Consider the following 25,109-nt stretch of genomic DNA (forward strand, 5'->3'; position numbering starts at 1 on the left):
GATTAGACTGGGTGGGATATTAAAGGGTATGCGGAGTGAGGGGGAGAGTGGGATTAGACTGGGTGGGATATTAAAGGGTATGGGGAGTGAGGGGGAGAGTGGGATTAGACTGGGTGGGATATTAAAGGGTATGGGGAGTGAGGGGGAGAGTGGGATTAGACTGGGTGGGATATTAAAGGTTATGCAGAGTGAGGGGGAGGGTGGGATTAGACTGGGTGGGATATTAAAGGATGTGGGGAGTGAGGGGGAGGGTGGGATTCGACTGGGTGGAATATTAAAGGGTATGCAGAGTGAGGGGGAGGGTGGGATTAGACTGGGTGGGATATTAAAGGATGTGGGGAGTGAGGGGGAGGGTGGGATTCGACTGGGTGGAATATTAAAGGGTACGGGGAGTGAGGGGGAGGGTGGGATAATATTTGAAAGATAAGGGAGTGAAGTGTTATGGGAGCGGGCAGGCAAGTGGAGCTGATGAACGTATTAAATGGCGAAGCAGGCTCGAGGGGCCAATGGCCTACTCCTGCTCCTATTTATGTTCCACCCAGGCTAATCCCACTCTCCCCCTCACTCCCCATACCCTTTAATATCCCACCCAGTCTAATCCCACTCTCCCCCTCACTCCCCATACCCTTTAATATCCCACCCAGTCTAATCCCACTCTCACCCTCACTCCCCATACCCTTTAATATCCCACCCAGTCTAATCCCACTCTCCCCTCACTCCCCATACCCTTTAATATCCCACCCAGTCTAATCCCACTCTCCCCCTCACTCCCCATACCCTTTAATATCCCACCCAGTCTAATCCCACTCTCCCCCTCACTCCCCATACCCTTTAATATCCCACCCAGTCTAATCCCACTCTCACCCTCACTCCCCATACCCTTTAATATCCACCCAGTCTATTCTAGGATTGATTCCGTGATCAATTCTAGGATTGATTCCACGATCCATTCTGGGATTGATTCCGTGATTGCTCGGATTGATTCCGTGATCCATTCTAAGATTGATTCCGTGATCCATTCTAGGATTGATTCCGTGATTTCTCGGATTGGTTCCGTGATCCATTCTAGGATTAATTCCGTGATCCATTCTGGAATTGCTTCCGTGATCCATTCTAGGATTGATTCTGTGATCCATTCTAGAATTGATTCCACGATCCATTCTGGGATTGATTCCATGATCCATTCTAGGATTGATTCTGTGATCCATTCTGAGATTGATTCCACGATCCATTCTAGGATTGATTCCGTGATCCATTCTAGGATTGATTCCACGATCCATTCTGGGATTGATTCCGTGATCCATTCTGGGATTGATTCCGTGATTTCTAGGATTGATTCCATGATCCATTCTAGGATTGATTCCGTGATCCATTCTGGGATTGATTCCACGAACCATTCGAGGATTGAATCCTTGATCCATTCTGGGATTGATTCCATGATCCATTCTGGGATTGATTCCGTGATCCATTCTAGGATTGATTCCTTGATCCATTCTGGGACTGATTCCACGATCCACTCTAGGATTGATTCCGTGATCCATTCTAGGATTGATTCCGTGATCCATTCTGGGATTGATTCCGTGATCCATTCTACGATTGATTCCATGATCCATTATGGGATTGATTCCGTGATCCATTCTGGGATTGATTCTACGATCCATTGTAGGATTGATTTCGTGATCCATTCTAGGATTGATTCCACGATCCATTCTGGGATTGATTCCGTGATCCATTCTGGGATTGATTCCGTGAACCATTCTGGGATTGATTCCACGATCCATTCTAGGATTGATTCCGTGATCCATTCTGGGATTGATTCCACGAACCATTCGAGGATTGAATCCTTGATCCATTCCGGGATTGATTCCATGATCCATTCTGGAATTGATTCCGTGATCCATTCTAGGATTGATTCCTTGATCCATTCTGGGATTGATTCCACGATCCACTCTAGGATTGATTCCGTGATCCATTCTAGGATTGATTCCGTGATCCATTCTGGGATTGATTCAGTGATCCATTCTACGATTGATTCCATGATCCATTATGGGATTGATTCCGTGATCCATTCTGGGATTGATTCTACGATCCATTGTAGGATTGATTTCGTGATCCATTCTAGGATTGATTCCACGATCCATTCTGGGATTGATTCCGTGATCCATTCTGGGATTGATTCCGTGAACCATTCTGGGATTGATTCCACGATCCATTCTAGGATTGATTCCGTGATCCATTCTAGGATTGATTCCACGATCCACTCTAGGATTGATTCCGTGATCCGTTCTTGGATTGCTTCCGTGATCCATTCTAGGATTGATTCCGTGATCCATTCTAGGATTGATTCCTTGATCCATTCTGGGATTGATTCCGTGATTTCTCGGATTGATTCCATGATCCATTCTAGGATTGATTCCGTGATCCATTCTGGGATTGATTCCACGAACCATTCGAGGATTGAATCCTTGATCCATTCTGGGATTGATTCCATGATCCATTCTGGGATTGATTCCACGATCCATTCTAGGATTGATTCCGTGATCCATTCTAGGATTGATTCCGTGATCCATTCTGGGATTGATTCCGTGAACCATTCTGGGATTGATTCCACGATTCATTCCAGGATTGATTCCGTGATCCATGCTAGGATTGATTCCGTGATCCATTCTGGGATTGATTCCACGATCCACTCTAGGATTGATTCCGTGATCCATTCTAGGATTGATTCCGTGATCCATTCTGGGATTGATTCCGTGAACCATTCTGGGATTGATTCCACGATTCATTCCAGGATTGATTCCGTGATCCATGCTAGGATTGATTCCGTGATCCATTCTGGGATTGATTTCTGGTTCCATTCTAGGACTGATTCCACGATCCATTGTAGGATTGATTCCACGATCCATTCTGGGATTGATTCCGTGATCCATTCTGGGATTGATTCCATGATTTCTCGGATTGATTCCATGATCCATTCTAGGATTGATTCTGTGATCCATTCTTGGATTGCTTCCGTGATCCATTCTGGGATTGATTCCGTGATCCATTCGAGGATTTATTCCTTGATCCATTCTGGGATTGATTCCGTGATCCATTCTGGGATTGATTCCGTGAACCATTCTGGGATTGATTCCGTGATCCATTCTAGGATTGATTCAGTGATCCATTCTGTGATTGATTCCATGATCCATTCTAGGATTGATTCCGTGATCCATTCTAGGATTGATTCCACGATCCATTCTGGGATTGATTCCGTGATCCATTCTGGGATTGATTCCATGATTTCTCGGATTGATTCCATGATCCATTCTAGGATTGATTCTGTGATCCATTCTGGGATTGCTTCCGTGATCCATTCTGGGATTGATTCCGTGATCCATTCGAGGATTGATTCCTTGATCCACTCTAGGATTGATTCCTTGATCCATTCTGGGATTGATTCCTTGATCCATTCTGGGATTGATTCCTTGATCCACTCTAGGATTGATTCCGTGATCCATTCTAGGATTGATTCCGTAATTTCTCGGATTGATTCCGTGATCCATTATGGGATTGATTCCGTGATCCATTATGGGATTGATTCCGTGATCCATTCTGGGATTGATTCTACGCTCCATTGTAGGATTGATTCCGTGATCCATTCTGGGATTGATTCCACGTTCAATTCTGGGATTGATTCCGTGATCCATTCTAGGATTGATTCCGTGGCCCATTCTAGGATTGATTCCGTGATCCATTCAGGAATTGCTTCCGTGATCCATTCTAGGATTGATTCCGTGATCCATTCTAGGATTGATTCCACGATCCATTCTGGGATTGATTCCATGATCCATTCTGGGATTGATTCCGTGATCCATTCTGAGATTGATTCCACGATCCATTCTGGGATTGATTCCATGATCCATTCTAGGATTGATTCTGTGATCCATTCTGAGATTGATTCCACGATCCATTCTGGGATTGATTCCATGATCCATTCTAGGATTGATTCTGTGATCCATTCTGAGATTGATTCCACAATCCATTCTGAGATTGATTCCACGATCCATTCTGGGATTGATTCCATGATCCATTCTAGGATTGATTCTGTGATCCATTCTGAGATTGATTCCACAATCCATTCTAGGATTGATTCCGTGATTCATTCTAGGATTTATTACACGATCCATTCTGGGATTGATTCCGTGATCCGTTCTGGGATTGATTCCGTGATTTCTCGGATTGATTCATGATACATTCTAGGATTGATTCCACGATCCACTCTAGGATTGATTCCGTGATCCATTCTTGGATTGCTTCCGTGATCCATTCTAGGATTGATTCCTTGATGCATTCTGGGATTGATTCCATGATCCATTCTAGGATTGATTCCGTGATCCATTCTAGGATTGATTCCGTGATCCATTCTGGGATTGATTCCGTGATCCATTCTAGGATTGATTCTACAATCCATTGTAGGATTGATTCCGTGATCCATTCTAGGATTGATTTCTTGATCCATTCTAGGATTGATTCCGTGATCCATTCTGGGATTGATTCCACGATCCATTCTGGGATTGATTATGTGATCCATTCTAGGATTGATTCCGTGATCCATTCTGAGATTGATTCCACGATCCATTCTGGGATTGATTCCATGATCCATTCTAGGATTGATTCTGTGATCCATTCTGAGATTGATTCCACGATCCATTCTTGGATTGATTCCGTGATTCATTCTAGGATTTATTACACGATCCATTCTGGGATTGATTCCGTGATCCATTCTGGGATTGATTCCGTGATTTCTCGGATTGATTCATGATACATTCTAGGATTGATTCCACGATCCACTCTAGGATTGATTCCGTGATCCATTCTTGGATTGCTTCCGTGATCCATTCTAGGATTGATTCCTTGATGCATTCTGGGATTGATTTATTGATCCATTCTAGGATTGATTCCGTGATCCATTCTGGGATTGATTCCACGATCCATTCTGGGATTGATTCTGTGATCCATTCTAGGATTGATTCCGTGATCCATTCTGGGATTGATTCCGTGATCCATTCTCAGATTGCTTCCTGGATCCATTCTAGGATTGATTCCACGATCCATTGTAGGATTGATTCCGTGATCCATTCTAGGATTGATTCAGTGACCCATTCTGGGATTGATTCCACGATCCATTCTAGGATTGATTCCGTGATCCATTCTAGGATTGATTCCATGATCCATTCTGGGATTGATTCCGTGATCCATTCTGGGATTGATTCCGTGATTTCTCGGATTGATTCCACGATCCATTCTAGGATTGATTCCGTGATCCATTCTGGGATTGCTTCCGTGATCCATTCTGGGATTGATTCCGTGATCCATTCGAGGATTGATTCCTTGATCCACTCTAGGATTGATTCCTTGATCCATTCAGGGATTGATTCCTTGATTCACTCTAGGATCCATTCCTTGATCCATTCTGGGATTGATTCCTTGATCCACTCTGGGATTGATTCCTTCATCCACCCTGGGATTGATTCCTTGATCCACTCTGGGATGGATTCCTTGATCCACCCTGGGATGGATTCCTTGATCCATTCCGGGATTGATTCATTGATCCATTTCTGGGATTGATTCCTTCATCCACTCTAGGATTAATTCCTTGATCCACTCTAGGATTGATTCCTTGATCCATTCTGGGATTGATTCCGTGATCCACTCTAGGATTGATTCCTTGATCCATTCTGGGATTGATTCCTTGATCCACTCTAGGATTGATTTCTTGATCCATTCTGGGATTGATTCCTTGATCCATTTCTGGGATTGATTCCTTGATCCACTCTGGGATTGATTCCTTGATCCACTCTGGGATTGATTCCTTGATCCACTCTGGGATTGATTCCTTGATCCACTCCGGGATTGATTCTGTGATCCATTCTGGGATTGATTCCTTGATCCACTCTGGGATTGATTCCTTGATCCATTCTGGGATTGATTCCTTGATCCACTCCGGGATTGATTCCTTGATCCACTCTGGGATTGATTCCTTGATCTATTCTGGGATTGATTCCTTGATCCACTCCGGGATTGATTCCTTGATCCACTCTGGGATTGATTCCTTGATGCACTCTGCGATTGATTCCTTGATCCACTCTGGGATTGATTCCTTGATACACTCTGGGATTGATTCCTTGATCCACTCTGGGATTGATTCCTTGATCCAATCTAGGATTGATTCCTTGATCCACTCTGGGATTAATTCCTTGATGCACTCTGGGATTGATTCCTTGATCCACTCTAGGATTGATTCCTTGATGCACTCTGGGATTGATTCCTTGATCCACTCTGGGATTGATTCCTTGATCCATTCTGGGATTGATTCCTTGATCCACTCTGGGATTGATTCCGTGATCCATTCTGGGATTGATTCCTTGATACATTCTAGGATTGGTTCCGTGACCCATTCTGGGATTTCTTCCGTGATCCATTCTGGGATTGATTCCACGAACCATTCTGGGATTGATTCCATGATCCATTCTAGGATTGATTCCAGGATCCATTCTAGGATTGATTCTGTGATCCATTCTAGGATTGATTCCACGATCCACTCTAGGATTGATTCCGTGATCCGATCTTGGATTGCTTCCGTGATCCATTCTAGGATTGATTCCGTGATCCATTCTAGGATTGATTCCTTGATCCAGTCTGGGATTGATTCCGTGATCCATTCTAGGATTGATTCCGTGATCCATTCTAGGATTGATTCATTGATCCATTCTGGGTTGATTCCACGATCCATTCTAGGATTGATTCCGTGATCCATCCTAGGATTGATTCCGTGACCCATTCTGGGATTGATTCTGTGATCCATTCTAGGATTGATTCCTGGATCCATTGTAGGATTGATTCCGTGATCCATTCTAGGATTGATTCCTTGATCCATTCTAGGAATGATTCCACGATCCATTCTGGGATTGATTCCGTGAGCCATTCTGGGATTGACTCCGTGATTTCTCGGATTGATTCCATGATCCATTCTCGGATTGATTCCGTGATCCATTCTGGGATTGCTTCCGTGATCCATTCTGGGATTGATTCTGTGATCCATTCGAGGATTGATTCCTTGATCCACTCTAGGATTGATTCCTTGATCCATTCTGGGATTGATTCCTTGATTCACTCTAGGATCCATTCCTTGATTCACTCTAGGATCCATTCCTTGATCCATTCTGGGATTGATTCCTTGATACACTCTGGCATTGATTCCTTGATCCACTCTGGGATGGATTCCTTGATCCACTTTGGGATGGATTCCTTGATCTATTCCGGGATTGATTCATTGATCCATTTCTGGGATTGATTCCTTGATCCACTCTAGGATTGATTCCTTGATCCACTCTAGGATTGATTCCTTGATCCATTCTGGGATTGATTCCACGATCCATTCTAGCATTGATTCCGTGATCCATTCTAGGATTGATTCCACGATCCATTCTGGGATTGATTCCGTGATCCATTCTGGGATTGACTCCGTGATTTCTCGGATTGATTCCATGATCCATTCTAGGATTGATTCCGTGATCCATTCTGGGATTGATTCCATGATCCATTCGATGATTGATTCCTTGATCCACTCTAGGATTAATTCCTTGATCCATTCTGGGATTGATTCCTTGATACATTCTGGGATTGATTCCTTGATCCACTCTAGGATTGATTCCTTGATCCACTCTAGGATTGATTCCTTGATCAATTTATGGGATTTATTCCTTGATTCACTCTAGGATCCATTCCTTGATCCACTCTGGGATTGATTCCTTGATCCATTCTGGGATTGATTCCTTGATCCACTCTAGGATTGATTCCTTGATCCATTCCGGGATTGATTCATTGATCCATTCTGGGATTGATTCCTTGATCCATTTCTGGGATTGATTCCGTGATCCATTCTGGGATTGATTCCTTGATCCATTATGGGATTGATTCATTGATCCACTCAGGGATTGATCCCTTGATCCACCCTGGGATTGATTCCTTGATCCATTCTGGGATTGATTCCTTGATCCACTCTGGGATTGATTCCTTGATCCATTCTGGGATTGATTCCTGTATCCACTCTGGGATTACTTCCTTGATCCATTCTGGGATTGATTCCTTGATCCACTCTGGGATTGATTCCTTGATGCACTCTGGGATTGATTCATTGATCCACTCTGGGATTGATTCCTTGATCCACTCTGGGATTGATTCCTTGATCCACTCTGGGATTGATTCCGTGATCCATTCTAGGATTGATTCCGTGATTTCTCGGATTGATTCCGTGATCCATTATGGGATTGATTCCGTGATCCATTCTGGGATTGATTCTACGATCCATTGTAGGATTGATTCCGTGATCCATTCTAGGATTGATTCCACAATCCATTCTGGGATTGATTCCGTAATCCATTCTGGGATTGATTCTGTGATATCTCGGATTGATTCCATGATCCATTATAGGATTGATTCCGTGATCCATTCTGGGATTGATTCCATGACCCATTGTAGGATTAATTCCGTGATCCATTCTAGGATTGATTCCACGATCCATTCTGGGATTGATTCCGTGATCCATTCTGGGATCGGTTCCGTGATTTCTCGGATTGATTCCATGATACATTCTAGGATTGGTTCCGTGGTCCATTCTGGGATTTCTTCCGTGATCCATTCTAGGATTGATTCCTTGATCCAGTCTGGGATTGATTTCGTGATCCATTCTGGGATTGATTCCGTGATCCATTCTAGGATTGATTCCGTGATCCATTCTAGGATTGATTCCTTCATCCATTCTGGGATTGATTCCACGATCCATTCTAGGATTGATTCCGTGATCCATTCTAGGATTGATTCCGTGATCCATTCTGGGATTGATTCTGTGATCCATTCTAGGATTGATTCCGTGATCCGTTCTTGGATTGCTTCCGTGATCCATTCTAGGATTGATTCCGTGATCCATTCTAGGATTGATTTCGTGATCCATTCTGGGATTGATTCCATGATCCATTCTAGGATTGATTCCGTGATCCATTCTAGGATTGATTCCGTGACCCATTCTGGGATTGATTCCACGATCCATTCTAGGATTGATTCCGTGATCCATTCTGGGATTGACTCCGTGATTTCTCGGATTGATTCCATGATCCATTCTAGGATTGATTCCGTGATCCATTCTGGGATTGATTCCATGATCCATTCGATGATTGATTCCTTGATCCACTCTAGGATTAATTCCTTGATCCATTCTGGGATTGATTCCTTGATACATTCTGGGATTGATTCCTTGATCCACTCTAGGATTGATTCCTTGATCCACTCTAGGATTGATTCCTTGATCAATTTATGGGATTTATTCCTTGATTCACTCTAGGATCCATTCCTTGATCCACTCTGGGATTGATTCCTTGATCCATTCTGGGATTGATTCCTTGATCCACTCTAGGATTGATTCCTTGATCCATTCCGGGATTGATTCATTGATCCATTCTGGGATTGATTCCTTGATCCATTTCTGGGATTGATTCCGTGATCCATTCTGGGATTGATTCCTTGATCCATTTCTGGGATTGATTCATTGATCCACTCAGGGATTGATCCCTTGATCCACCCTGGGATTGATTCCTTGATCCATTCTGGGATTGATTCCTTGATCCACTCTGGGATTGATTCCTTGATCCATTCTGGGATTGATTCCTGTATCCACTCTGGGATTACTTCCTTGATCCATTCTGGGATTGATTCCTTGATCCACTCTGGGATTGATTCCGTGATCCATTCTGGGATTGATTCCTTGATCCACTCTGGGATTGATTCCTTGATGCACTCTTGGATTGATTCATTGATCCACTCTGGGATTGATTCCTTGATTCATTCTGGGATTGATTCCTTGATCCATTATGGGATTGATTCCATGATCCATTCTAGGATTGATTCCGTGATTTCTCGGATTGATTCCGTGATCCATTATGGGATTGATTCCGTGATCCATTCTGGGATTGATTCTACGATCCATTGTAGGATTGATTCCGTGATCCATTCTAGGATTGATTCCACGATCCATTCTGGGATTGATTCCGTAATCCATTCTGGGATTGATTCTGTGATATCTCGGATTGATTCCATGATCCATTATAGGATTGATTCCGTGATCCATTCTGGGATTGATTCCATGACCCATTGTAGGATTAATTCCGTGATCCATTCTAGGATTGATTCCACGATCCATTCTGGGATTGATTCCGTGATCCATTCTGGGATTGGTTCCGTGATTTCTCGGATTGATTCCATGATACATTCTAGGATTGGTTCCGTGATCCATTCTGGGATTTCTTCCGTGATCCATTCTAGGATTGATTCCTTGATCCAGTCTGGGATTGATTTCGTGATCCATTCTGGGATTGATTCCGTGATCCATTCTAGGATTGATTCCGTGATCCATTCTAGGATTGATTCCTTCATCCATTCTGGGATTGATTCCACGATCCATTCTAGGATTGATTCCGTGATCCATTCTAGGATTGATTCCGTGATCCATTCTGGGATTGATTCTGTGATCCATTCTAGGATTGATTCCGTGATCCGTTCTTGGATTGCTTCCGTGATCCATTCTAGGATTGATTCCGTGATCCATTCTAGGATTGATTCCTTGATCCAGTCTGGGATTGATTTCGTGATCCATTCTAGGATTGATTCCGTGATCCATTTTAGGATTGATTCCTTCATCCATTCTGGGATTGATTCCACGATCCATTCTAGGATTGATTCCTTGATCCATTCTGGGATTGATTCCTTGATTCACTCTAGGATCCATTCCTTGATCCATTCTGGGATTGATTCCTTGATACACTCTGGCATTGATTCCTTGATCCACTCTGGGATGGATTCCTTGATCCACTTTGGGATGGATTCCTTGATCTATTCCGGGATTGATTCATTGATCCATTTCTGGGATTGATTCCTTGATCCACTCTAGGATTGATTCCTTGATCCATTCTGGGATTGATTCCACGATCCATTCTAGCATTGATTCCGTGATCCATTCTAGGATTGATTCCACGATCCATTCTGGGATTGATTCCGTGATCCATTCTGGGATTGACTCCGTGATTTCTCGGATTGATTCCATGATCCATTCTAGGATTGATTCCGTGATCCATTCTGGGATTGATTCCATGATCCATTCGATGATTGATTCCTTGATCCACTCTAGGATTAATTCCTTGATCCATTCTGGGATTGATTCCTTGATACATTCTGGGATTGATTCCTTGATCCACTCTAGGATTGATTCCTTGATCCACTCTAGGATTGATTCCTTGATCAATTTATGGGATTTATTCCTTGATTCACTCTAGGATCCATTCCTTGATCCACTCTGGGATTGATTCCTTGATCCATTCTGGGATTGATTCCTTGATCCACTCTAGGATTGATTCCTTGATCCATTCCGGGATTGATTCATTGATCCATTCTGGGATTGATTCCTTGATCCATTTCTGGGATTGATTCCGTGATCCATTCTGGGATTGATTCCTTGATCCATTTCTGGGATTGATTCATTGATCCACTCAGGGATTGATCCCTTGATCCACCCTGGGATTGATTCCTTGATCCATTCTGGGATTGATTCCTTGATCCACTCTGGGATTGATTCCTTGATCCATTCTGGGATTGATTCCTGTATCCACTCTGGGATTACTTCCTTGATCCATTCTGGGATTGATTCCTTGATCCACTCTGGGATTGATTCCGTGATCCATTCTGGGATTGATTCCTTGATCCACTCTGGGATTGATTCCTTGATGCACTCTGGGATTGATTCATTGATCCACTCTGGGATTGATTCCTTGATCCACTCTGGGATTGATTCCTTGATCCATTATGGGATTGATTCCGTGATCCATTCTAGGATTGATTCCGTGATTTCTCGGATTGATTCCGTGATCCATTATGGGATTGATTCCGTGATCCATTCTAGGATTGATTCTACGATCCATTGTAGGATTGATTCCGTGATCCATTCTAGGATTGATTCCACGATCCATTCTGGGATTGATTCCGTCATCCATTCTGGGATTGATTCTGTGATATCTCGGATTGATTCCATGATCCATTATAGGATTGATTCCGTGATCCATTCTGGGATTGATTCCATGACCCATTGTAGGATTAATTCCGTGATCCATTCTAGGATTGATTCCACGATCCATTCTGGGATTGATTCCGTGATCCATTCTGGGATTGGTTCCGTGATTTCTCGGATTGATTCCATGATACATTCTAGGATTGGTTCCGTGGTCCATTCTGGGATTTCTTCCGTGATCCATTCTAGGATTGATTCCTTGATCCAGTCTGGGATTGATTTCGTGATCCATTCTGGGATTGATTCCGTGATCCATTCTAGGATTGATTCCGTGATCCATTCTAGGATTGATTCCTTCATCCATTCTGGGATTGATTCCACGATCCATTCTAGGATTGATTCCGTGATCCATTCTAGGATTGATTCCGTGATCCATTCTGGGATTGATTCTGTGATCCATTCTAGGATTGATTCCGTGATCCGTTCTTGGATTGCTTCCGTGATCCATTCTAGGATTGATTCCGTGATCCATTCTAGGATTGATTCCTTGATCCAGTCTGGGATTGATTTCGTGATCCATTCTGGGATTGATTCCGTGATCCATTCTAGGATTGATTCCGTGATCCATTCTAGGATTGATTCCGTGATCCATTCTGGGATTGATTCCACGATCCATTCTAGGATTGATTCCGTGATCCATTCTGGGATTGACTCCGTGATTTCTCGGATTGATTCCATGATCCATTCTAGGATTGATTCCGTGATCCATTCTGGGATTGATTCCATGATACATTCTGGGATTGATTCCTTGATCCACTCTAGGATTGATTCCTTGATCCACTCTAGGATTGATTCCTTGATCAATTTCTGGGATTTATTCCTTGATTCACTCTAGGATCCATTCCTTGATCCACTCTGGGATTGATTCCTTGATCCATTCTGGGTTTGATTCCTTGATCCACTCTAGGATTGATTCCTTGATCCATTCCGGGATTGATTCATTGATCCATTCTGGGATTGATTCCTTGATCCATTTCTGGGATTGATTCCGTGATCCATTCTGGGATTGATTCCTTGATCCATTTCTGGGATTGATTCATTGATCCACTCAGGGATTGATCCCTTGATCCACCCTGGGATTGATTCCTTGATCCATTCTGGGATTGATTCCTTGATCCACTCTGGGATTGATTCCTTGATCCATTCTGGGATTGATTCCTGTATCCACTCTGGGATTACTTCCTTGATCCATTCTGGGATTGATTCCTTGATCCACTCTGGGATTGATTCCGTGATCCATTCTGGGATTGATTCCTTGATCCACTCTGGGATTGATTCCTTGATGCACTCTGGGATTGATTCATTGATCCACTCTGGGATTGATTCCTTGATTCATTCTGGGATTGATTCCTTGATCCATTATGGGATTGATTCCATGATCCATTCTAGGATTGATTCCGTGATTTCTCGGATTGATTCCGTGATCCATTATGGGATTGATTCCGTGATCCATTCTGGGATTGATTCTACGATCCATTGTAGGATTGATTCCGTGATCCATTCTAGGATTGATTCCACGATCCATTCTGGGATTGATTCCGTAATCCATTCTGGGATTGATTCTGTGATATCTCGGATTGATTCCATGATCCATTATAGGATTGATTCCGTGATCCATTCTGGGATTGATTCCATGACCCATTGTAGGATTAATTCCGTGATCCATTCTAGGATTGATTCCACGATCCATTCTGGGATTGATTCCGTGATCCATTCTGGGATTGGTTCCGTGATTTCTCGGATTGATTCCATGATACATTCTAGGATTGGTTCCGTGATCCATTCTGGGATTTCTTCCGTGATCCATTCTAGGATTGATTCCTTGATCCAGTCTGGGATTGATTTCGTGATCCATTCTGGGATTGATTCCGTGATCCATTCTAGGATTGATTCCGTGATCCATTCTAGGATTGATTCCTTCATCCATTCTGGGATTGATTCCACGATCCATTCTAGGATTGATTCCGTGATCCATTCTAGGATTGATTCCGTGATCCATTCTGGGATTGATTCTGTGATCCATTCTAGGATTGATTCCGTGATCCGTTCTTGGATTGCTTCCGTGATCCATTCTAGGATTGATTCCGTGATCCATTCTAGGATTGATTCCTTGATCCAGTCTGGGATTGATTTCGTGATCCATTCTAGGATTGATTCCGTGATCCATTCTAGGATTGATTCCTTCATCCATTCTGGGATTGATTCCACGATCCATTCTAGGATTGATTCCGTGATCCATTCTAGGATTGATTCCGTGATCCATTCTGGGATTGATTCTGTGATCCATTCTAGGATTGATTCCTGGATCCATTCTAGGATTGATTCCACGATCCATTGTAGGATTGATTCCGTGATCCATTCCAGGATTGATTCCTTGATCCATTCTAGGATTGATTCCACGATCCATTCTGGGATTGATTCCGTGATCCATTCTGGGATTGATTCCATGATTTCTCGTATTGATTCCATGATCCATTCTAGGATTGATTCCATGATCCATTCTAGGATTGATTCTGTGATCCATTCTGGGATTGATTCCGTGATCCATTCTAGGATTGATTCCGTGATCCATTCTAGGATTGATTCCTTGATCCATTCTAGGTTTGATTCAGTGATCCATTCTGTGATTGATTCCTTGATCCACTCTGGGATGGATTCCTTGATCCATTCCGGTATTGATTCCTTGATCCATTCCGGTATTGATTCATTGATCCATTTCTGGGATTGATTCCTTCATCCACTCTAGGATTGATTCCTTGATCCACTCTGGGATTGATTCCTTGATCCATTCTGGGATTGATTCCTTGATCTACTCTGGGATGGATTCCTTGATCCACTCTGGGATGGATTCCTTGATCCACTCTGGTATGGATTCCTTGATCCATTCCGGGATTGATTCATTGATCCATTTCTGGGATTGATTCCTTCATCCACTCTAGGATTGATTCCTTGATCCACTCTAGGATTGATTCATTGATCCATTCTGGGATTGATTCCTTGATCCATTTCTGGGATTGATTCCTTGATCCACTCTGGGATTGATTCCTTGATCCATTCTGGGATTGATTCCTTGATCCACTCTGGGATTGATTCCTTGATCCATTCTGGGATTGATTCCTTGATCTACTCTGGGATGGATTCCTTGATCCACTCTGGGATGGATTCCTTGATCCACTCTGGGATGGATTCCTTGATCCATTCCGGGATTGATTCATTGATCAATTTCTGGGATTGATTCCTTCATCCACTCTAGGATTGATTCCTTGATCCACTCTAGGATTGATTCATTGATCCATTCTGGGATTGATTCCTTGATCCATTCTGGGATTGATTCCTTGATCCATTTCTGGGATTGATTCCTTGATCCACTCTGGGATTGATTCCTTGATCCATTCCGGGATTGATTCCTTGATCCACTCAGGGATTGATCCCTTGATCCACTCTGGGATTGATCCCTTGATCCATTCTGGGATTGATTCCTTGATCCACTCTGGGATTGATTCCTTGATCCATTCTGGGATTGATTCCTTGATCCACTCTGGGATTGATTCCTTGATCCACTCTGGGATTTATTCCTTGTTCCACTCTGGGATTGATTCCTTGATCCATTCCGGGATTGATTCCTTGATCCACTCTGGGATTGATTCCTTGATCCACTCTGGGATTGATTCCTTGATCCATTCTGGGATTGATTCCTTGATCCACTCTGGGATTGATTCCTTGATCCATTATGGGATTGATTCCGTGATCCATTCCACGATCCATTCTAGGATTGATTCCGTGATCCATTCTAGGATTGATTCCACGATCCATTCTGGGATTGATTCCGTAATCCATTCTGGGATTGATTCTGTGATTTCTCGGATTGATTCCATGATCCATTATGGGATTGATTCCGTGATCCATTCTGGGATTGATTCTACGATCCATTGTAGGATTGATTCCGTGATCCATTCTAGGATTGATTCCACGATCCATTCTGGGATTGATTCCATGATCCATTCTGGGATTGATTCTGTGATTTCTCGGATTGATTCTGTGATCCATTCTAGGATTGATTCCGTGATCCATTGTGGGATTGCTTCCGTGATCCATTCTAGGATTGATTCCGTGATCCATTCTAGGATTGATTCCATGATCCATTCTGGGATTGATTCCTTGATCCATTCTAGGATTGATTCTGTGATCCATTCTGGGATTGATTCCACGATCCATTCTAGGATTGATTCCACGATCCACTCTAGGATTGATTCCGTGATCCGTTCTTGGATTGCTTCCGTGATCCATTCTAGGATTGATTCCTTGATCCATTCTGGGATTGATTCCACGATCCATTCTAGGATTGATTCCGTGATCCATTCTAGGATTGATTCCTTGATCCACTCCGGGATTGATTCCTTGATCCACTCCGGGATTGATTCCTTGATCCACTCTGGGATTGATTCCTCGATCCACTCTGGGATTGATTCCTCGATCCACTCCGGGATTGATTCCTCGATCCACTCCGGGATTGATTCCTTGATCCACTCTGGGATTGATTCCTCGATCCACTCTGGGATTGATTCCTTGATCCACTCTGGGATTGATTCCTTGATCCACTCTGGGATTGATTCCGTGATCCACTCCGGGATTGATTCCTTGATCCACTCTGGGATTGATTCCTCGATCCACTCCGGGATTGATTCCTCGATCCACTCCGGGATTGATTCCTCGATCCACTCCGGGATTGATTCCTCGATCCACTCCGGGATTGATTCTTCGATCCACTCCGGGATTGATTCTTTGAACCACTCCGGGATTGATTCCTTGAACCACTCCGGGATTGATTCCTTGATCCACTCCGGGATTGATTCCTTGATCCATTCTGGGATTGATTCCACGATCCATTCTAGGATTGATTCCGTGATCCACTCTGGGATTGATTCCTTGATCCATTCTGGGATTGATTCCTGTATCCACTCTGGGATTACTTCCTTGATCCATTCTGGGATTGATTCCTTGATCCACTCTGGGATTGATTCCGTGATCCATTCTGGGATTGATTCCTTGATCCACTCTGGGATTGATTCCTTGATGCACTCTGGGATTGATTCATTGATCCACTCTGGGATTGATTCCTTGATTCATTCTGGGATTGATTCCTTGATCCATTATGGGATTGATTCCATGATCCATTCTAGGATTGATTCCGTGATTTCTCGGATTGATTCCGTGATCCATTATGGGATTGATTCCGTGATCCATTCTGGGATTGATTCTACGATCCATTGTAGGATTGATTCCGTGATCCATTCTAGGATTGATTCCACGATCCATTCTGGGATTGATTCCGTAATCCATTCTGGGATTGATTCTGTGATATCTCGGATTGATTCCATGATCCATTATAGGATTGATTCCGTGATCCATTCTGGGATTGATTCCATGACCCATTGTAGGATTAATTCCGTGATCCATTCTAGGATTGATTCCACGATCCATTCTGGGATTGATTCCGTGATCCATTCTGGGATTGGTTCCGTGATTTCTCGGATTGATTCCATGATACATTCTAGGATTGGTTCCGTGGTCCATTCTGGGATTTCTTCCGTGATCCATTCTAGGATTGATTCCTTGATCCAGTCTGGGATTGATTTCGTGATCCATTCTGGGATTGATTCCGTGATCCATTCTAGGATTGATTCCGTGATCCATTCTAGGATTGATTCCTTCATCCATTCTGGGATTGATTCCACGATCCATTCTAGGATTGATTCCGTGATCCATTCTAGGATTGATTCCGTGATCCATTCTGGGATTGATTCTGTGATCCATTCTAGGATTGATTCCGTGATCCGTTCTTGGATTGCTTCCGTGATCCATTCTAGGATTGATTCCGTGATCCATTCTAGGATTGATTCCTTGATCCAGTCTGGGATTGATTTCGTGATCCATTCTAGGATTGATTCCGTGATCCATTCTAGGATTGATTCCTTCATCCATTCTGGGATTGATTCCACGATCCATTCTAGGATTGATTCCGTGATCCATTCTAGGATTGATTCCGTGATCCATTCTGGGATTGATTCTGTGATCCATTCTAGGATTGATTCCTGGATCCATTCTAGGATTGATTCCACGATCCATTGTAGGATTGATTCCGTGATCCATTCCAGGATTGATTCCTTGATCCATTCTAGGATTGATTCCACGATCCATTCTGGGATTGATTCCGTGATCCATTCTGGGATTGATTCCATGATTTCTCGTATTGATTCCATGATCCATTCTAGGATTGATTCCATGATCCATTCTAGGATTGATTCTGTGATCCATTCTGGGATTGATTCCGTGATCCATTCTAGGATTGATTCCGTGATCCATTCTAGGATTGATTCCTTGATCCATTCTAGGTTTGATTCAGTGATCCATTCTGTGATTGATTCCTTGATCCACTCTGGGATGGATTCCTTGATCCATTCCGGTATTGATTCCTTGATCCATTCCGGTATTGATTCATTGATCCATTTCTGGGATTGATTCCTTCATCCACTCTAGGATTGATTCCTTGATCCACTCTGGGATTGATTCCTTGATCCATTCTGGGATTGATTCCTTGATCTACTCTGGGATGGATTCCTTGATCCACTCTGGGATGGATTCCTTGATCCACTCTGGTATGGATTCCTTGATCCATTCCGGGATTGATTCATTGATCCATTTCTGGGATTGATTCCTTCATCCACTCTAGGATTGATTCCTTGATCCACTCTAGGATTGATTCATTGATCCATTCTGGGATTGATTCCTTGATCCATTTCTGGGATTGATTCCTTGATCCACTCTGGGATTGATTCCTTGATCCATTCTGGGATTGATTCCTTGATCCACTCTGGGATTGATTCCTTGATCCATTCTGGGATTGATTCCTTGATCTACTCTGGGATGGATTCCTTGATCCACTCTGGGATGGATTCCTTGATCCATTCCGGGATTGATTCATTGATCAATTTCTGGGATTGATTCCTTCATCCACTCTAGGATTGATTCCTTGATCCACTCTAGGATTGATTCCTTGATCCATTCTGGGATTGATTCCTTGATCCATTTCTGGGATTGATTCCTTGATCCACTCTGGGATTGATTCCTTGATCCATTCCGGGATTGATTCCTTGATCCACTCAGGGATTGATCCCTTGATCCACTCTGGGATTGATCCCTTGATCCATTCTGGGATTGATTCCTTGATCCACTCTGGGATTGATTCCTTGATCCATTCTGGGATTGATTCCTTGATCCACTCTGGGATTGATTCCTTGATCCACTCTGGGATTTATTCCTTGTTCCACTCTGGGATTGATTCCTTGATCCATTCCGGGATTGATTCCTTGATCCACTCTGGGATTGATTCCTTGATCCACTCTGGGATTGATTCCTTGATCCATTCTGGGATTGATTCCTTGATCCACTCTGGGATTGATTCCTTGATCCATTATGGGATTGATTCCGTGATCCATTCCACGATCCATTCTAGGATTGATTCCGTGATCCATTCTAGGATTGATTCCACGATCCATTCTGGGATTGATTCCGTAATCCATTCTGGGATTGATTCTGTGATTTCTCGGATTGATTCCATGATCCATTATGGGATTGATTCCGTGATCCATTCTGGGATTGATTCTACGATCCATTGTAGGATTGATTCCGTGATCCATTCTAGGATTGATTCCACGATCCATTCTGGGATTGATTCCATGATCCATTCTGGGATTGATTCTGTGATTTCTCGGATTGATTCTGTGATCCATTCTAGGATTGATTCCGTGATCCATTGTGGGATTGCTTCCGTGATCCATTCTAGGATTGATTCCGTGATCCATTCTAGGATTGATTCCATGATCCATTCTGGGATTGATTCCTTGATCCATTCTAGGATTGATTCTGTGATCCATTCTGGGATTGATTCCACGATCCATTCTAGGATTGATTCCACGATCCACTCTAGGATTGATTCCGTGATCCGTTCTTGGATTGCTTCCGTGATCCATTCTAGGATTGATTCCTTGATCCATTCTGGGATTGATTCCACGATCCATTCTAGGATTGATTCCGTGATCCATTCTAGGATTGATTCCTTGATCCACTCCGGGATTGATTCCTTGATCCACTCCGGGATTGATTCCTTGATCCACTCTGGGATTGATTCCTCGATCCACTCTGGGATTGATTCCTCGATCCACTCCGGGATTGATTCCTCGATCCACTCCGGGATTGATTCCTTGATCCACTCTGGGATTGATTCCTCGATCCACTCTGGGATTGATTCCTTGATCCACTCTGGGATTGATTCCTTGATCCACTCTGGGATTGATTCCGTGATCCACTCCGGGATTGATTCCTCGATCCACTCTGGGATTGATTCCTCGATCCACTCCGGGATTGATTCCTCGATCCACTCCGGGATTGATTCCTCGATCCACTCCGGGATTGATTCCTCGATCCACTCCGGGATTGATTCTTTGAACCACTCCGGGATTGATTCCTTGAACCACTCCGGGATTGATTCCTTGATCCACTCCGGGATTGATTCCTTGATCCATTCTGGGATTGATTCCACGATCCATTCTAGGATTGATTCCGTGATCCATTCTAGGATTGATTCCTTGATCCACTCCGGGATTGATTCCTTGATCCACTCCGGGATTGATTCCTTGATCCACTCTGGGATTGATTCCTCGATCCACTCCGGGATTGATTCCTCGATCCACTCCGGGATTGATTCCTCGATCCACTCTGGGATTGATTCCTCGATCCCTGATTCCTCGATCCACTCTAGGATTGATTCCTTGATCCACTCTGGGATTGATTCCTTGATCCACTCTGGGATTGATTCCGTGATCCACTCCGGGATTGATTCCTTGATCCACTCTGAGATTGATTCCTTGATCCACTCCGGGATTGATTCCTTGATCCACTCTGGGATTGATTCCTTGATCCACTCCGGGATTGATTCCTCGATCCACTCTGAGATTGATTCCTTGATCCACTCTAGGATTGATTCCTTGATCCACTCCGGGATTGATTCCTTGATCCACTCTAGGATTGATTCCTTGATCCACTCCGGGATTGATTCCTTGATCCACTCTGGGATTGATTCCTCGATCCACTCTAGGATTGATTCCTTGATCCACTCCGGGATTGATTCCTTGATCCACTCCGGGATTGATTCCTCGATCCACTCCGGGATTGATTCCTCGATCCACTCTGGGATTGATTCCTCGATCCACTCCGGGATTGATTTCTTGATCCACTCTGAGATTGATTCCTTGATCCACTCTGGGATTGATTCCTTGATCCACTCCGGGATTGATTCCTTGATCCACTCCGGGATTGATTCCTCGATCCACTCCGGGATTGATTCCTCGATCCACTCCGGGATTGATTCCTTGATCCACTCCGGGATTGGTTCCTTGATCCACTCTGGGATTGATTCCTCGATCCACTCCGGGATTGATTCCTTGATCCACTCCGGGATTGATTCCTAGATCCACTCCGGGATTGATTCCTTGATCCACTCCGGGATTGATTCCTTGATCCACTCCGGGATTGATTCCTTGATCCACTCCGGGATTGATTCCTCGATCCACTCTGGGATTGATTCCTCGATCCACTCCGGGATTGATTCCTCGATCCACTCCGGGATTGATTCCTTGATCCACTCCGGGATTGATTCCTTGATCCACTCCGGGATTGATTCCTCGATCCACTCCGGGATTGATTCCTCGATCCACTCCGGGATTGATTCCTCGATCCACTCCGGGATTGATTCCGTGATCCACTCCGGGATTGATTCCTCGATCCACTCCGGGATTGATTCCTTGATCCACTCCGGGATTGATTCCTTGATCCACTCCGGGATTGATTCCTCGATCCACTCCGGGATTGATTCCTCGATCCACTCCGGGATTGATTCCTTGATCCACTCCGGGATTGATTCCTCGATCCACTCCGGGATTGATTCCTTGATCCACTCCGGGATTGATTCCTCGATCCACTCCGGGATTGATTGGACTCAATGGGCAGAAAAAAAAGGCTTTTAAGAAAAAACTACAACTCCCAGAGACCATTGCGCTAAGATGCCAATCCCCTCGGCCAATGGGAATGCTCGCCGGTGGTGACGCAAGGACGCCGGCGTCCTGCCCCGCCCCCCCCCCGCCGCCCCGCTGGGTAAGATGATGGCGGCGGCGGCGGCACCGAGGTGGGAGACGTCCTCCCGCTGGCTGGCCTGCGGCCTGGGCCTCGCGCTGTCGCTCTACGCCTACCACGTCGAGACGTCGAGGGAGCGGGACGCGGCGTACCGGGCCATGTGCGACATCAGCGACTCCATCAGCTGCTCCAAGGTCTTCACCTCCCGGTACAAAAACAAACAGCGCTCGGACACCGCCGCTCGCCGCTCGCCGCCAGCCGGCATGGAACCCGGGAAAGGCTGCGCGCTGATTGGTCCCCGCGCCTGCCGCTCAACCACCTCCCGCCCCATGGCTGACCGCTGATTGGACGGCGCGTCTGCCCGTCAATGGCTCACTCGGCGGGCGCTGAGTGGTCCGTGCGCCTGCCGCCTCCCGTCCCATGGCTGACCGCTGATTGGACAGCGAGCCTGCCCGTCAATGGCTTCGGCTCACTCGGCGGGCGCTGATTGGTCCGTGCGCCTGCCGCCTCCCGCCCCATGGCTGACCGCTGATTGGAGGGCGCATATCCACTTGCCTACCGTGACCGCGCGCTCTGACTGGTCGGCGCGCCTGCTCGTCAAGCAAGCCCGTCTTGTGATTGGACGGCACGGCGCCGCACGCCCACGCCCCATTGCAGGCAGCTGCAGCCACGTTGCCTTTGTCCAGGTCCCGCCCCCTCGCTGGCCAGCTGCACCGAGAGCCCAACAGCTGATCCAAGGCCAGAGTGCCCCATTTTCAGAAACAATCTGGAGTTGAGTTATATTTACAGGGCAGATAAAAACACTTTCTTTTTTAACTGTAAACAGCACTGTCACGTTATCCACATCATCATCACCGCCAGTCCCTGGGAATCCAGGGAGACTTGCTTCCACTCCCAAAGTGAGTCCTTTGGTGGCTGAACAGCCCGATAGGGGAGCCACTGACCCTGTTCGAGGTGGGACCGGTTTGCCGCGCTTCCTCCACCTCGGGCGGTCTGCGGCCAGGGTCTCCCGGGTGTCGGTGGGGATGCCGCGCTTTGCCAGGGAGGCCTTTTGAGGGTTGGCCCTCGTAACGCTGCCGCTGCCCCACCTTTGGCTCGTTTGCCGTGAAGGAGCCGACCGAGCGCGGTCAGCGCTTCGACGCTGGGGATGTTGGGCCTGGACGCTGACGTCAGTGCGCCTGCCCTCCCGGGGGATTTGCAGGATCTTGCGGAGTTCAGCAGGCGGTGAAGAAGGCAAATGGCATGTTGGCCTTCATAGCCAGGGGATTTAAGAACAGCAGCAGGGAGGTCGGACTGCAGTTGTACAGGGCCTTGGTGAGACCACACCTGGAATATTGTGTTCAGTTTTGGTCTCCTAATCTGAGGAAGGACATTCTTGCTATTGAGGGAGTGCAGCGAAGGTTCACCAGACTGATTCCCGGGATGGCAGCACTGACAAAGACTGCATCAACTAGGCCTGTATTCACTGGAATTTAAAAGAATGAGAGGGGACCTCCTAGAAACATATAAAATTCTGACGGGATTGGACAGGTTAGATGCAGGAAGAATGTTCCCGATGTTGGGGAAGTCCAGAACCAGGGGTCACAGTCTAAGGATAAGGGGTAAGCCATTTAGGACCGAGATGAGGAGAAACTTCTTCACCCAGAGAGTGGTGAACCTGTGGAATTCTCTACCACAGAGAGTTGTTGAGGCCAGTTCGTTAGATATAATCAAAAGGGAGTTAGATGTGGCCCTTATGGCTAAAAGGATCAAGGGGTATGGAGAGAAAGCAGGAATGGGGTACTGAGGTTGCATGATGAGCCATGATCATATTGAATGGTGGTGCAGGCTCGAAGGGCCGAATGGCCTGCTCCTGCATCTATTTTCTATGTTTCTGCTTCAAGTGCCATTTGCACCACACAAGTGACTGGCAAAAGCAAGAGTCTAACAACCACTCCTTAGTATTCAATGGCATTATCAGCGCTGAACCCCTACCATCAATGTCCTGGGGCGGGGGTGGAGTCACCGTTGTCTAGAAACCGAACTGGACCAGACACACAAACACTGTGGGGCACAAGAGCGGGTCAGAGGCTGGGTATTCTGTGGCCAGTGTCTCACCTCCTGACTCCCCAAAGCCTTCCCACCATCTACAAGGCACAAGTCAGGAGTGTGAGGGAACACTCCCCACTTGCCTGGATGAGTTGCAGCTCCAACAAACACTCGAGAAGCTCGACACCATCCAGGACAAAGCAGCCCCGCTCGATCGACACGCTCCCCACCACCTTCAACACTCACTCCCTCCACCACCGGCGCCCCCTGGCTGCAGTGTGTACCATCCACAAGATGCACCGCGGCAACTGGCCAAGGCTTCTCCGGCAGCAAACCCGCGACCTCTACCGCCCAGAAGGACAAGGGCAGCAGGTCCATGGGAACACCACCCCCTCCACGTTCCCCTCCCAGTCACACACCATCCCCACTTGGAAATATATCGGCCGTTCCTTCATCGTCGCTGGGTCACAATCCTGGAACTCCCTCCCTAACAGCACTGTGGGAGCACCTTCACCACACGGACTGCAGCGGTTCAAGAAGGGGGCTCACCACCACCTTCTCAACGGGGACGAGGAACGGGCGATAAATGCTGGGCCTTGCCAGCGACGCCCACATCCTATGAATTAATTTTTGAAAGATAAATCTCAGTGACATTTTTTTGACATAACCTTTTGCAAACGAACTTGCATTTATATAAAGCGTCTTTCACAATCTGCATTTCAAGTACATTTTGAAATAT

General features: G+C 45.3%; 1 protein-coding gene across 1 annotated transcript in view; it reads left to right on the forward strand.

The window, feature by feature from the left end:
• The first annotated feature begins 22,329 nt into the window (after positions 1–22,329).
• LOC139242050 (vitamin K epoxide reductase complex subunit 1-like protein 1) overlaps positions 22,330–25,109 on the forward strand; it is a 45,960-nt gene continuing 43,180 nt past the window's right edge. The window contains exon 1 of the mRNA XM_070870193.1: positions 22,330–22,550. Coding sequence (XP_070726294.1) covers positions 22,369–22,550 — 182 coding nt within the window. The 5' untranslated portion in view covers positions 22,330–22,368. The remainder of the gene's footprint in view (positions 22,551–25,109) is intronic.

The sequence above is a fragment of the Pristiophorus japonicus genome, unplaced genomic scaffold (assembly GCF_044704955.1).
Source record: "Pristiophorus japonicus isolate sPriJap1 unplaced genomic scaffold, sPriJap1.hap1 HAP1_SCAFFOLD_118, whole genome shotgun sequence".
In the NCBI taxonomy this organism is placed as follows: domain Eukaryota; kingdom Metazoa; phylum Chordata; class Chondrichthyes; family Pristiophoridae; genus Pristiophorus; species Pristiophorus japonicus.